Genomic DNA, 13,770 nt, shown 5'->3' with positions numbered 1-13,770 from the left:
GGATGGGATGGGATGGGATGGGATGGGATGGGATGGGATGGGATGGGATGGGATGGGATGGGATGGGATGGGATGGGATGGGATGGGAGCCAGCAGCCCTCCCCAGAGAAGTCCTACCGTGCCAGAAAAGTTACCGGAGGGAGCAGAAAGGGTTGATCCTCCCCATCCTGCCCGTGTTCACTGGGAGCCTCCCTGCCTTGGAAGGACAGCGGGGAGGACATCGGCGGCACACACACTGTCCCGGCCAGCTCGGGGAGGACATCGGCGGCACACACACTGTCCCGGCCAGCTCGGGGAGGACATCGGCGGCACACACACTGTCCCGGCCAGCTCGGGGAGGACATCGGCGGCACACACGCTGTCCCGGCCAGCTCGGGGAGGACATCGGCGGCACACACACTGTCCCGGCCAGCTCGGGGCTGCACACCGGGGCTGCCTCAGCAGCAGCGCGGGCAGCAGGCCCAGGGAGGGGCTCTGCCGCTCTGCTCTGCTCACACCCACCCCGGACAGTGCATCCAGCTGCGAGGAGCCCAGCACAGGAAGGCCGTGGAGCTGCCGGAGGGTGGAACGAGGTGATCTTTAGGGTCCCTTCCAACACAAACCATTCTGATCCTGTGACTCTGTGACCCCTCTCCGGGCCAGGGCACCGCCGGGCGATTCCCGGAGGCCACGTCGGAGGGCAGCGGGCGGCGGGAGTCCCTCGGGGGGGACAACACCCGGCACAGGCGAGTTCCAAACCTTCCCGGGAGGCGAGGCGGGGCCGGGCAGCGGGAGGAGGAGACTCCGGCGGCGCCCGGGAGCCGCTCGGAGAATGTCCCCGTCCCCCTCCTCCTCCTCCTCCTCCTCTGCTCCTCCCGCTGCCGCTGCCCGTGGGCCGCGCAGCCGGGGCCGGGCAGAGCCGCCGTGTGGAGCATGGGGAGCTGCTGGCTGCGCCTCGCCGCGCTGCTCGCCCTGGGCGCCCGGGCCAGCCTGGAGAACGAGGGTGAGGAAGGGGCGGCGGGGCCGGGCCGGGGAGCGGGGCCGGGCCGGGGGCGGCGGGAGCTCCGCGCTGTCCGCGGCAGCCCGAGGGGCCGGGGCCCGTCCTGCTGGCTCGTTCCCCGCCCGCAGCGCTTTGTGTCCCGCTCTGTGTCCCGCTCTGTGTCCGCTGCGGTCCCGGCGGCGCGGATGGAGCCGCATCCCGGCTGTGGAGTGGCGGCTGTTGCTGGGGCGGGTCCCGCAGAGCTGCCGGCCGTGCCGGGTGCGGGTCGGTGCATCCGGCGCCTTCTCACACCGGGTGTCACATCCGCACCTCCACCTGGGCGCTCGCAGAGGGGAGGTGACACCCGCTGAAAGCTGCTGAACAAGACAGGCTCTGTGTTGTCCCCAAGTGTAAAGTGTAAATCCGATGGGCCAGCCCTGCCTCTCGGACCGTGGCACTTCAGAGCCTTTCAGCAGTTTTTGGTGCCCGGGTGAGACTGCATGCAGCAAGGTAATCTCAGTTTTTAGTGTGAAAAATGAATGGGGCATCTGTCTGGTTTCTTAGGCACCTAGTAAATTAAAAGAAAAAAAAAAATGCATGCTGATGCTGTTTCACTTCTAATTGTTTGCATCTCCCGTAGCAAAATTTGAAATGAGCTCAGATTTAGGTTCCATTTCCATGCAAAGGGAAAGGAGTATGTGATTTCTGCCTGTTCTAAAGCAGCTGTGTCTTGGCTGGCTAAACACTTCTGATTTGGCAGACATGGCAAGCAAAGCCAGTGTAAACTGGCATGCCCTGGTTGTGGTTTAACAGGTGTAGTCCGTCAGAATTTGTGGTCAGAACAGAGCCTTCCATGTAAGTGGGGATGTTTCAAACTGAGGTGTGTTACAGGGTCAAAAGGGAAGGGCAGCAGTGCACAGGCAAGAAAGGTATCTAATAGAACTCGCAGCTGCGTGTTGGTGAAACCAGTTTTTGTTTCCTGGAGCTATCCCTACCTAGTATGTAGTTCTGTCCATGGAGGGGTGTAAAATGGCATAGTGGTGGTATGTGTGAGTTGAGGTTTAGCTTTCCTTATTTTCCTTGGTGGGTTACAAAGGTCTTCTTTCCAAGAGGAAAGATGTTGGAACACACTTTTATGCTCTTGCTTTACTGAACACTAAGGTACTGGACACATCAGTTGCTAAATCAACAAAGACAACAGAAGTTCCTGTCCTGGCATTTCTCTGAGGATTATTGTACTGCCAAATTCTCTTTATTTTCTTAGGAAGATGAGTGAATGCTTTCGTTTGTGGTTCATGTGAATGTTAGTCTTCAAGTAGTTTACAGAGGATGCTAATATCCTATCCTCTGTTTTCCTAAAAGGCCAAATGTAACCTCTTTAATCTCAAAAGTCTAATGTTTGCATGTAATCTTCAAGTTGGCTGCACAAAACCCTGCTTGTTTTGTCTTTCACTCATTTGAAAGTCCAATTTCCTCCTTATGCTTACTGTCAAAGGCTCCAAAGAGCTTCAATCATCAGCAGCTGTAATTGTAAACCCTAATATTAAGTTAATGTATCGTGTTGCTTTTCTTCTATTTATTTTTAGCAAGAAATGTGGTATTCTTTCAGATCTTTATTCCCAGTATGAAATCTAATGAAACTGTTAATAGGTTTTTTTCTAATGGTACTGTGTTGGTATATAACCATGCACATTAGGTACAGAATGCCATTAAGTAAACTAAATTAGACTTTAAAAAATCTCTACAGCACGTGTGTGTGGGGCCCTCTTGATTATACAGGAACAGGCTTATTGAAACCTTTCCAAGATGTTGACACTGGACTACTTTGTAGGAAAAGCCAAGCAGTCTGTTTTGGATTCATGCAAAATGCTTGTAATTCAATAGTAGATTGTTCTTTAAATATCAGAAATAGTCTAATCAGCTCTTGAACTCTTAATTTGGTAACACTGAAGTTTCTGGTGTAGGATATTTGTGTTCCACAGTTCCAAAGACTCTGTTAAACACCATACTACATAGGTGTAATTTTCATGCCCTAAGAATTCTGCTATCAATTTTTTGATGGGCGGCAAGTAGAAATAAAGCCAGTATTCCAACTGGGAAATTGTAATTTAACTAATGACCTGCTAGGCATAAGAAAGAAAACTGAAAAATATCCAAATAATTAAAATTCTTAAAATACTTTGAGCAGTATTAAAGTAGTATTCAAAAGCCTTTGAAGCAGCAGCTGTTTTAACCATAACTGTATTTTCAAGTTTTGAAAGGATGCTGTGGATTCTCATGTTGGTATGTTCAAAGCTAATAAGGCACTGACAAAATCTCTGTGGTGTCACTACTCAGAGGAAAGTCTCTTTTCTCTTCAAAAACAGTTTAGAGATGCACCTTTTAGAAGTTAAAACAAACATAAAACCTTTTCCCTAAGGGCTGAAGTGGGAGATGTGTCTTTGGAGCTTTTCAGTGACTTTCTGTGGTGTTGGGGAGAGTACAGCTGTCCATATGTACATATATATGGGGATCACTTGTTCAGTATTTGGGGGGTGTGAAGGGGAAATCAGGTGGCGCTATATGGTGTAAGACTGTGGTATTTGTGCCTTACACTTTTGGTAGATGAAAACTAAAGCTTATCTATGATAGAATAAATGGGAACTGTGCATTGGAACAGGGTACTGGTGTGAAGGGGCCATGAACCTTGAGAGAGACGTCACTAAAATCACTTGAAAACCACGGAATGTTATCCAACTATTTTCAAAAGCTATGTGAGATTTAATTCAAAGAAAACAATGTCTACATAAGCACAGTATGCTTATAACCTATGTATATTCTGGATTAAATATGAGTAGATGAAAGTCAGGTTGTGGAAATGGTAGTTCTCAAAGCTGTGTGCTAGATCAAGGAGTGCATCTGTGAGTGAGACTTCTGAGTGCCTCAGCCCTTCAGAGAGAGGCAGTTCTCACCCAGTGGTGTTTGTACTAAAAATAGGCAAAGAATAGGAGGACAAAATTGAAGGAAGAAAGTATTTAAAGTTGCTTAAAGTCAAATGGCAGGCTTTTAAAAAATCTGGCATCACAATAATTTGATTCCTACTCGTGCTCCTTTCCATCAGATCAAGCTGCAGAATGGTCGAGAAGCAATCTCCAGGGCCCTGGCAGCTGGTGCTCTGCAGTGCCAAGGGTGGGACCTGTTGTGTCAGCTGAGAGTTCTTTTGTTGTGTTTTTCTTTTAAACACAGTTTGCTGGCTGCCTTGCCAATTCTGGGTGACAATTTGTATTTACAGGATTCAGTGTGGAGCTGTGGGCACCGCTTGTGACCCATGGTGGGCACAGACCTGCGTGTGTTGTGTGCTGGCCAAAACCAGCACAAAACCCAGCATGGGAACGGATAGTCTAAGGAAAGGTGTCCTGGTCCACAACAGGGGGCTTGAAACTAGATCAGCTTTAAGATCCCTTCCAATCCAAGCCATTGTATGATTCTGTTATGTTCTGAATAAAAGCAGGTATTCTAAGGCACGGCTTCATCATTGATTGTGCTTTGGATGGGCTGGCTCTGACTAAACAAGCTCCAGTTACCTGGATAGTTGCATATGAATAAGATTTCCAGCAGCAGAGAAGCCTTATAGAAATTACATTCTCAGGTAACCTCGGGCATAACAGATATGTCATGCTAATATCAATCAATAATGTTAACTCATCTCTTGACACTGCTTTCATATATTCCTGTGTGAAGTGGAGCGTTTTCATGAGCTGTAGTAATTTCCTGCTGAAAGCTCCTTGTGGCTTATAAGTGTTACCAAGGCAGTACATTTCTTCCTGAGTGGTCCTTAAATAATCAGGTCATTGCATCCTCTCTGCTCAGCCTGCTCAGTCTTCAGCAGCACCTGGGGGCTTCAGTGCAACTGAAATCTCCAGGGTGAGATCACATTAAGAGAGAGTGAAATTAAGGATATTTTGATGAGTTGTTGAACTGTCCTTTCTCTCACAGTGAAATACACCTTCTCACAAAGCACAGACAAATAAACTGCATTTAATGCCTTGGGTAGCCAGGTCTGGGCAAGCATTGGAGGTGGTACAGGAGGTGCCATAGAACTATCAGTGACAGTTTATTTCATGCCTACAAGCTGCTGTACCCCTTATCTTCTTGGTCCACTGCAGCAGTAAATGCTGGCATGACAAGGACTTGCCAAACATCTACAGTGTGAAAACCAGAGTGTTTATAAAATTTGCATTTGCAATAGCAGTCAAGTATGTGTGAGGTTCTTTCTGTGAAAAGTATGAATGTGCATATAATTTGGTTTATCAAAAACATTGATTCTGAAAGTAGTTTGGAAATGTTGATTTGTGTTTTACTTTTCTCTTCTTGTCTGGCAGTTGAAATGAGTAGTTAGAAATGAACATCACTGAAAGCTGGTTTTATTCTCTCACTCTAGAGCTATGAACAGAATGGGTACTGATGGTTAAATTTGTGGCTGATGAAGGTGAAGGGAGCAAGACTTGGCATTCAGTTGAATAAGCCGTTGGTTTGAAAATTCACACTCCATACACATTTTATGTATAGCCTTAGGCAAGCTGCTTAGACTTACTTAGCAATGTTTGGAGACGGGCATGGGCTTAAGCCCACACCAAGCTGTTTCGATGTTTGTTGCTAAACAGAAGTATCTTTGTTGGGAGAGACTGCTCCCAAGGCAGGGATCCACAGTCCAGCATTGTGATTGGAGTGGAAAGCAGTGAAAAGGCAACCAAAACCCATCCCTCCCTTCCTGTACCGCCCATCACACTACTAATTTTTTGTCCAAAAAGCATATCAGTAACCTAATACTTCATGAAATCCTAATATGAAGTGCACTGTAATACAGACTCCAACTTAATATTGTCAATCTTTCCTGGTACTTATGTGAAACTTCTGAAACTGTGTGTTCTCCCTGACTGGGTAACAAGTTACATGTTCCTCTAAATACTTAGCTAATTTTTTGGCTTCCAAAATGTCTGTGTTTTTTTTTTCTTTGAATTTGCTTTTCAAGTTATATGAAAAATCACAATGTGTTTATATCACCCATTTCACAAGGCATTCACTTAATTTTTTTTTAATGTAGTAAATTAGCATCTCAGCATAAAGGACATGGCTGGCACTTCCCTGCCACTATTTCCAACTATTGATTGTATCCAAAGGCTACTGGTAAGTTTGTTCAAACTGGAAATTTGCGCTGCAGTAAAACAGCTCCAAATTGAGGGTTTTAAATTTAACTATTTTGATCTTTCCTGTAACTTGAAATAGCCACTTAAAATCTCTGCCTGAGTTTGAAACTACTTTGTTTATTTGACTTGTCATTTGGCACATCATCACAGGAAGAGAGAAAGGATTTTTGTATCTCTTGAGAGATCCAAGGAAAAAATTAGGTTTCTCCAAGTTAATACATATTGCAAGCACAGCTTTGCCAATATTTTCCATTGATATGCCTGAACAATCTTGACCAGATTTTGTTGTACCTGAGGAAATAAGTGGTATCTCTGGCATGTACATAAAACAGAAATGTGGATGAAGTAGTTACACTCTGTCAAATGCAGCATCAGGGTGATAAGAAATCCTTCCCCAATCCACCATTACCTCTAAATGGTGTTTCTTGGCAGCTGCGGGAATTTTTCCTAAGATAAATGTCTAAAATTACACTTCTTCATTTCTCTGAAGATGGAGGGAGAATGCATTTGGATTGGGAACACGTTAAGAGCCTGCTAGTGGCTTGCAGAAGTGAGTCTGTCCAAATACCCTGGTGCTGGACTACTGTTAAAATGATTTTTTTCTGCTGAAAGGCTTATTTGGAGAGAAAATGTTTCTCATGAGTTTTGGTTTGTTTCCTAAACACAAGTTACTGGACTGGCTGGCCGGCCCTTATCATTAGCCCTCTTGATTTTATTTTTAGTGCTGGTTTTGTGCTTTTCCTCTAGCACTTAGCAGATGCTACCTTGAAGAAGCAGCTACTTTGCCTTTCTTCACCCTGTCATTCTTCTCAGCAGAATCTCTTAATCTGGTTGCTTTTGGGAGCTGTGCACTCCCTCCAGGAGACATTAGGGAGCTCTGGCCTGTTGCTGGTCCTGGTGGACTCAGTATTCTCCCCATGGTTGTCCTGGGCTCCTCCTACCCATCCCTGCTGCCTCATTCCAGGCTTACAAGACCTTGGGCAGGATCCTTTGCCTCAGTCTTTGTTCAGGTCTGGACCCTGGCCAGGGCTCCCAGGCATGTCTGCAGTGTGGGGGAGGTTTCCAAAATCCCTTTTTCCCAAACCTGTTTTGCACTACTGGAAACATCCCCTCTTCTCTCACCCTGGGCAGCAGTTTTCAGCTCTTTGCTTCTGTCCTGCTTGTGTATTTTAACTTAAGCCCTGGCCTCTGAGGTGGGCTGCCCAGCTGTCCTGCCTTCCCCTGGGTGAGCATCCCTGGCTGTGAGTTAACAGGGTGGGTTCCATGGGATCACAAGTCTCTGGGGAGAAGGAGGCAAATCAGGACATGGCTCACATGAATTTTTCTTGGATGTTCTCCTGTGCCCTCTTGTGCTATCTGATGTTAAATAAGCACTGAGGGTGGGACTCATCTTGCTGCTGTCTCTTCCAGCCTTCTGCACGTCTTCACTGCCCTCCTTTTGGCTGTCGAACATGGGCTCAGTATTTGGGAAGAGCTGCTGTCCCCTCCTGGCAGCGTGCAGGGCAAATTACAGGCTGGGAGGGGAAACACCTCCAGCCCTGTCAGAGTGCTGAGCTTCTGCCAGCCTGTGCAGCTCAAGCTGGGGCTGGCTGGACATTTTTTGGCAAAGATTTTTGCCATTTGAGCAGATAGAGTTTGTATAACTTCATGCCTTTTTGCTTGCTCAATGAAAATATGTCTTCAGCTAAGGACAGATGACATCTCTGGGGTTCAGGTGGGCTGCTCTAAAAGAGCCATGTTTTGCTGCCTGATGCATAGACCTGAAAAACAAAGAATGCTTGAAATTGGGTGTATTTTGGATTCTTCTTGTGGGACACTAGCAGGCCATTATGAACTGTTTTTGAGGAGAGAAAAGAAGACCCACAACTGAGACATGCAGGATGTGTATCATAAAGATTCTTGATTGCATTTGTTTGTTTGAAACTGGTGAATATGTGTCTATACATCTTTGATTTGTATAGTCTTTGATTTGTGATGTGCAGCTGTGTCCTTCCGGGAGACACAGAAGAAACTTCTGCGGCTTCGCAGTAAAATATATAGCATTCAATTTTATGTTCGTGCTATCACTTGCTTCAGATCTTGCAGTAGATAAAAATATGCATATCTGAGAGTACTGCACATGAGCAGATTGGATGATTTAGAAATTTTAAAAGTTAATCTTGTTTTGAAGATTCTGAAATTACTGTGGTGTTGATATGGAAGGAAACTCTTTCTTTCCTGTTGTGCAAAATTTAAAATTTGTCACAACTCTGAATAGACACATTTCCTTATAATTTGAGCAGCATGATTGAAGGCATCTGATTTTTTTCTTCCCTACTTCTCGCCCTCTTCTTGTTCTTTTGAGGAAATGCCATTGTTATTTGGGGTACTGGACTGAGATGTGTTGCACACACATTCTCTAAGAATAGCACTGCAGTTTGGAAGTAGTGCTGTATTCAGGCTTTGGCAGCCATGCCATGTTGTGCTGCATGGTTTACCCAAAGCCTACACTTAACCAGCGTGGGCTGGCAGCATGATTCACTCAGCAAAGTCTGTCTCCTTTTAGGCTGTGTCAAGAGAGTTTTAACCTGCCAGAATCTGTGGTCCATCCTGGTGTCCCTCAGAGGTCTTTTGCCAGGCTTCCTGATGCTGACTGGCCAGATGGATGAAGATGCTTCCAACTCCTGCCTCAGTTCAATTGTGAGCCTGTGCCTATTGGAGTTTTCTTTAGAGTTGTCAACTTCAGGGCAATGCGCTCAAATACAATTATTCAATTCGAGTCTGCCTGTCTTGAGTCCATCCATTGTGGCTTTCTAGTTATATATATATATAGTGTGATTTTTTAGTAAAAGAGCCAAAAATTAGTATGCCTCTGTACAGTTATTCCTGAAGATTAAAATCATGTTGGCTTGCAGATGTTCCCTGTTCTAAGGTGCCCAGGGATGGATATCAGAAACATTACACCTGGCACTGAGTTGTAGTCGTAGTGAAATGTGTAAATAAGAAAACCATTCCAACAAAAAATATGAAGGTGTTTCCATACTTTTCTGGGAAAGGAGTGGATATTAGTGCTGTGTGCTGAAAGCAGAAAAGCAGGTACCTTTCCTATTACTACTTCCCTATTACAGATGACTTGCTGAAGGTGTTTCTTGTGAAGGCATCTGACTGGTAGTTTGCTTCAGCTTTGCAGCACTGATTTCTTTTTTGTCACATTAAAAGGTGGTTGGCCTGTGTCTGCATCCCCTTGGTATTACAGTTTGTCCAGAGAGCTTTGACTGAAAACATTCATTCAGCTGCAGTTACTGCCATTGCATGTGCAGTGCACCGTATCGAGTAACACCATGTCTGTGCATTATGGGAATGCTACACGTGGCTTTTGTGTCTCTTTGGAGCTGAAAAGGGGTGACCTGGACCTGGTCATTCCTGTGTGCTCTTCTGGCTTGTCTTTCCATTGCTCTCGCTACTGCTTCAGTTAATGCTTCTGGATGTGCATCCATTTTGGTGAGTGTTGGGAACAATATTTTGAGTTTCTTGTTGGTACTTGACATTTATTATAATGAGGTAGGAACTATATGTCTGGGAGGAACAGGAGATAACTATACCTTGAAACTTACTTTGACTTAGAGTTTAGGGAAATTTCCAGTCAAATACATCAAACCCTGAGTGTTTTTTTAATAAGGGAAGGCAGCATTTGTAGGAATGCCAGCAGTGCTGTTGGTGTATCACTGGTGCCTCTGTTTCACCTGCACTCTGGAAGCTTGCAGTGTTTGACTGTCTGACAGCTTGTCATCTTTTTGGAAATTGGAACAACTGAATTGTGTTTTGGCTCTGTTTTTAGGAGAACTGTTTCTGATTGGGGATTCTGTACCTCTCTCCAACTGCATGTCAAAACTAAGAATGTTAAACTGTACCTTTAGATGTCTCCAAGGCATTTCAGACCTCTTAGATACCAGTAACAGCATGAGACATGCACTGCAGCCATTTACGTTCTTTTGTTTTATTCTTATCCAAACCCATTCTTTTGCAATATTTTTGTCTGCCATATTGTAGGCAAATCATTAATATGTGTCATACTTAAAAAAATCACTCAGACATTTTAGCAATAATATACATGAAAAGCCATAAAAATTTTGTGTGTATAAAAGGCAACTTTTAACTCAGCAGAAAGATAATATTGATTTATAGCTCATTTCCCTATTGGAAGAGTAAATTGGTTTGCCAAAACAGGCCAGTCCAAAGGAATTGAAAGTAAGTCCTCCATATGAGTTAGAAAATTTTTCCTATTTGTAAGTCCATCACAAGGAGTATGGGTTTAGATTTATTTGCAGTGGGTGGATGTTGTCTCTAAATGACAATCCTAGTGTCTGTTTACTCTTCTGCCATTGAAAAATGGTCTTACTGCACAGACCACGAGAAGGCAGGACAGGGAACAGAAAAAGAACAAACTTGTCGTACGTGACACATGTGAATGAAATAAAGTATTAATAATGGATTTTGCGGTGTAGATGGTGTTCAAGGTTCCAGTTCACAGGAAGCCAAGCTCTCTAAAATGGTCTTGGTCTTTCTTGTATGAAGGCACCATGGTTAGAGGGGCTGACAAATGGCAACAGAAGTGCACAAAGGGAAAACAAAACAAAAGTAATGGCTGCAAAGATCAGTAATGTAAATAAAGTTCAGCTGGCAAGCCCTGGGCACCACTTCCATTCAACAAACTCCTCACCCTCCTCCCAAGCCCTTTTCAGAGCTGATGCAGCAACTCATTTTTGTATTATAAACTTATTTTTGTATTATAAACATAGCTTTTAAAACCATGCTATTCAATTCCTAGTCACTTCTCATTTCCAGTGTGGAAGGAGCTGTGAGGAATCCCTGCCCTTGCAGTGAGGCACTGTCTGTGTGTGTTTGAGCAGGGGAGGGGAAAGCTTGGCAGGCACCATGGTGCACAGCAGCTCACAAGTTCAGACAGGACTGCAGCTCATCTGGGCTTTTACTTGTCAGCCACCTGCAGTGAGAGTGTTCCAGCCCTGTAATAGGCTCCTGAAAAACTGACAGCTGGAGCAAGCTCACATCAGGCAGCTGGCTGATGGACTGCTCCTGCTGACAGCTCCTTGACAAGGCAGAGGCTTGTCCAGGGATGGTTGAAACAAGCTGTACTATATCTGCTTTTTCCCAGAAAATGTTTCCTGTTCCCAGAGTGAGCTGGGTTAATGTCAGGTGTTGCTGTTTTCTTAGTGTCAAATGTTGATTTTTTCTCAGGTGGCTGTTAAATCCTTACAAATAAGAGCCTGTGACTGCACAGGGGCAGAGTGGTGAGAGGCAAGTGCCTGGGGAGCTGCCATGTGCTGCTTCTCTGACCCTTTGACTTCTGCCAGGACTTCCTGCCAAACACAACATCCCATTTTCCTCGATGTAATGAGGCCAGCACAGGTCTGTGATAATAGCAGCCAGGGAGTGATGCTGATTGTCTTTTGCAAACAAGACACACCACACTGTGGAACTGACTGTACAGTATGTTTCTGATTTTTTTGTGTGTTCTAGTAAAATTTTGTAGGAGGGGAAACTTTAAATCATGGAAAAGAATCAACTCAGAAACATATTTTTACACAAGCCACTCTGTATATTTTTTGGTTATTCTGTCTGCAATGGAAATCCATGTCAAATCTTTGAGCATTTTTAATGACATGGGTTCAGATTTGCAAAGGGAAGGTGAGAGCATTGCATCCAGGAACATGAGCACTTTATGTTTGTGTCTGTGTGGTTCAAATTGTTACGGCTTTTTGCAAAACTTATGTAGGTTCCTCAGTTGAAGAGATTATTTTTCTATGAAATTTTGTACCTGGTTGAGATACATAGGAAACTGCAGAATTTATAGTTTTCAATTATTTAAAAAAATAAAGGGGGTAGATTCAAATTTCTCTTTTCTACACCAGAAGACTTGAGGGTAAGGTCTGTCCTGGCTGTGTGAGGGCCGGAGTGGGACAGCAGCCCAGAGGCATGAGCAGGGCTGGGACAGGGATCAGCTCTGCCTGCAGGGACAGGGGCACCCCAGGCCAAGCCCCTGTCAGCACTGGAGCTGCTGTGAGTGCTATGGCCAGTGATACATATCACATGTTTGGCTGAAATTCCACATTATTTCCAGTGTATTAACTCTCAGTAACAATTAAGCAGTGGTTTCATTTTTCCATGAGAACTATTACTAGCTTTGTATCTTTTCTGTGGATTATTTCCTCCCAGTGTGTTTCACATGCTCCCTTTTTGCATCCAACTCTGGTCCACATGGCAGATTTGCAGGTTGTCAGTCTGCTTTTAATGGTGAGCCCTGAAACCTCACAAGTCGGTTTCTCAGACTTCAATGCTTCTGTGAGGAGGAAACAGTGAGAAATATAATGGCATCTCAATCCTGCCATTCTGAGGCAAACAACTCTTTGGTGTATGTTTTCAGTGTCTTTGACTAGTGTAATATTTTGACACTCAGAAGAAACTGGTGTAACCAGAATACCAACAAGTATGTACATCTGTTATTTAAAAATAATCTGTTCTGCTACAAGTTTCTCTTGTTTTGTTTTCATTTTTGTTTTTTTTTTTTTTTCTGACAGTCTTTAGTTGTCATCTTAAGGATGTTTATGAAACTTGAGAACTTTTTCAGTACTAAACTGATTTTGTGGAAACTAAAATGCATAGTACTGACTATTAAAGGATAACATTCTAATTATGTTAAGTGAACCTTGACCTTGGTAATTTGAAGCTGTCTGCCAGCTTTTCTTGCTGCAGCTGGTCATTCCTGACAGATGTTGTTCATCAATCCCTATGTACCAGCCTGTCCTTAATGAAAGGGACACAGAGCGTGGCCATCCTTAGGTATGGTAGCTTCACCAAACACAGCTCAACTTCACAATTCCCTGCTTAGCCCTGCAGCTTCCCAGCAGGCTCTGTTCTGATGTCAGGAGGCTGGGGCTGGACCTGCCCTGTGTTTTTAGGAGCTGAAGGAAACAGGGCATCATCATCCTTCTTGCTGAGGCCCATGGTGCTGACCTTACCTTTTGTATTTTTTGTATTTAAAACCTACAAGTTGGCCATGTCCATGTTCCTCTTCTTTCCAAACAGGCTTCTTTTAGGGTTCCATTTTAGGTGCTTCAATCACCTCTCCTGTTTCTGGTAGTGGCAGTGGATTTTCCATAGCCCTTTTCCCTCTCCTGAATAAGCAGGGTGTAATTCTGGAAACATGGCTTTAGAGTGTTGAGGTCATTAAGTTTCTTTAAGTTATTATATTGGTGTTGCCAGGCCTCCTTTTGCCTTAAACCAGCAGTTAAGGCAGTTGGGTTCCAAAGGTAGAGGAAACTGAATATTATTTTGATTTCCTTTTATTTGCTTACTTTCTGGTTTGAGGCATTTGCAGGTTCTGAGCATTGTCTCTGGCACTATGCCTATGTGTATGTGTGTATATATATATACACAGATATATATAGATAAAGAATCATAGAATATCCTGAATTGGGAAGGACCCACTAAGATCATCAAAGTTCAACTCCTGGCTCTGCACAGGGCAGCCCAAAGAGCCACACCTGACAGCATTGTCCAAATGCTTCTTGAGCTGTGCCAGGCTGGTGCTGTGACCACTGCCCTGGGGAGCTGTTCCACTGCCCAGCC

General features: G+C 44.5%; 1 protein-coding gene across 3 annotated transcripts in view; it reads left to right on the top strand.

Annotated features, from left to right (window-relative positions):
• Nucleotides 1-337: 337 nt before the first annotated feature.
• SRPX (sushi repeat containing protein X-linked) overlaps nt 338-13,770 on the top strand; it is a 40,727-nt gene continuing 27,294 nt past the window's right edge. The window contains exon 1 of one of the 3 annotated variants that reach the window (XM_072935011.1): nt 338-982. In XM_072935011.1, coding sequence (XP_072791112.1) covers nt 913-982 — 70 coding nt within the window. In that variant the 5' untranslated portion in view covers nt 338-912. The remainder of the gene's footprint in view (nt 983-13,770) is intronic. The other 2 variants (XM_030282639.4, XM_030282625.4) reach the window with 2 other exon arrangements.

The sequence above is a fragment of the Taeniopygia guttata genome, chromosome 1 (assembly GCF_048771995.1).
Source record: "Taeniopygia guttata chromosome 1, bTaeGut7.mat, whole genome shotgun sequence".
Classification (NCBI taxonomy): Eukaryota; Metazoa; Chordata; class Aves; order Passeriformes; family Estrildidae; genus Taeniopygia; species Taeniopygia guttata.
The sequence above is the reverse complement of the archived record's forward strand: the minus strand, read 5'-3'. Positions and strand labels throughout refer to the sequence as shown.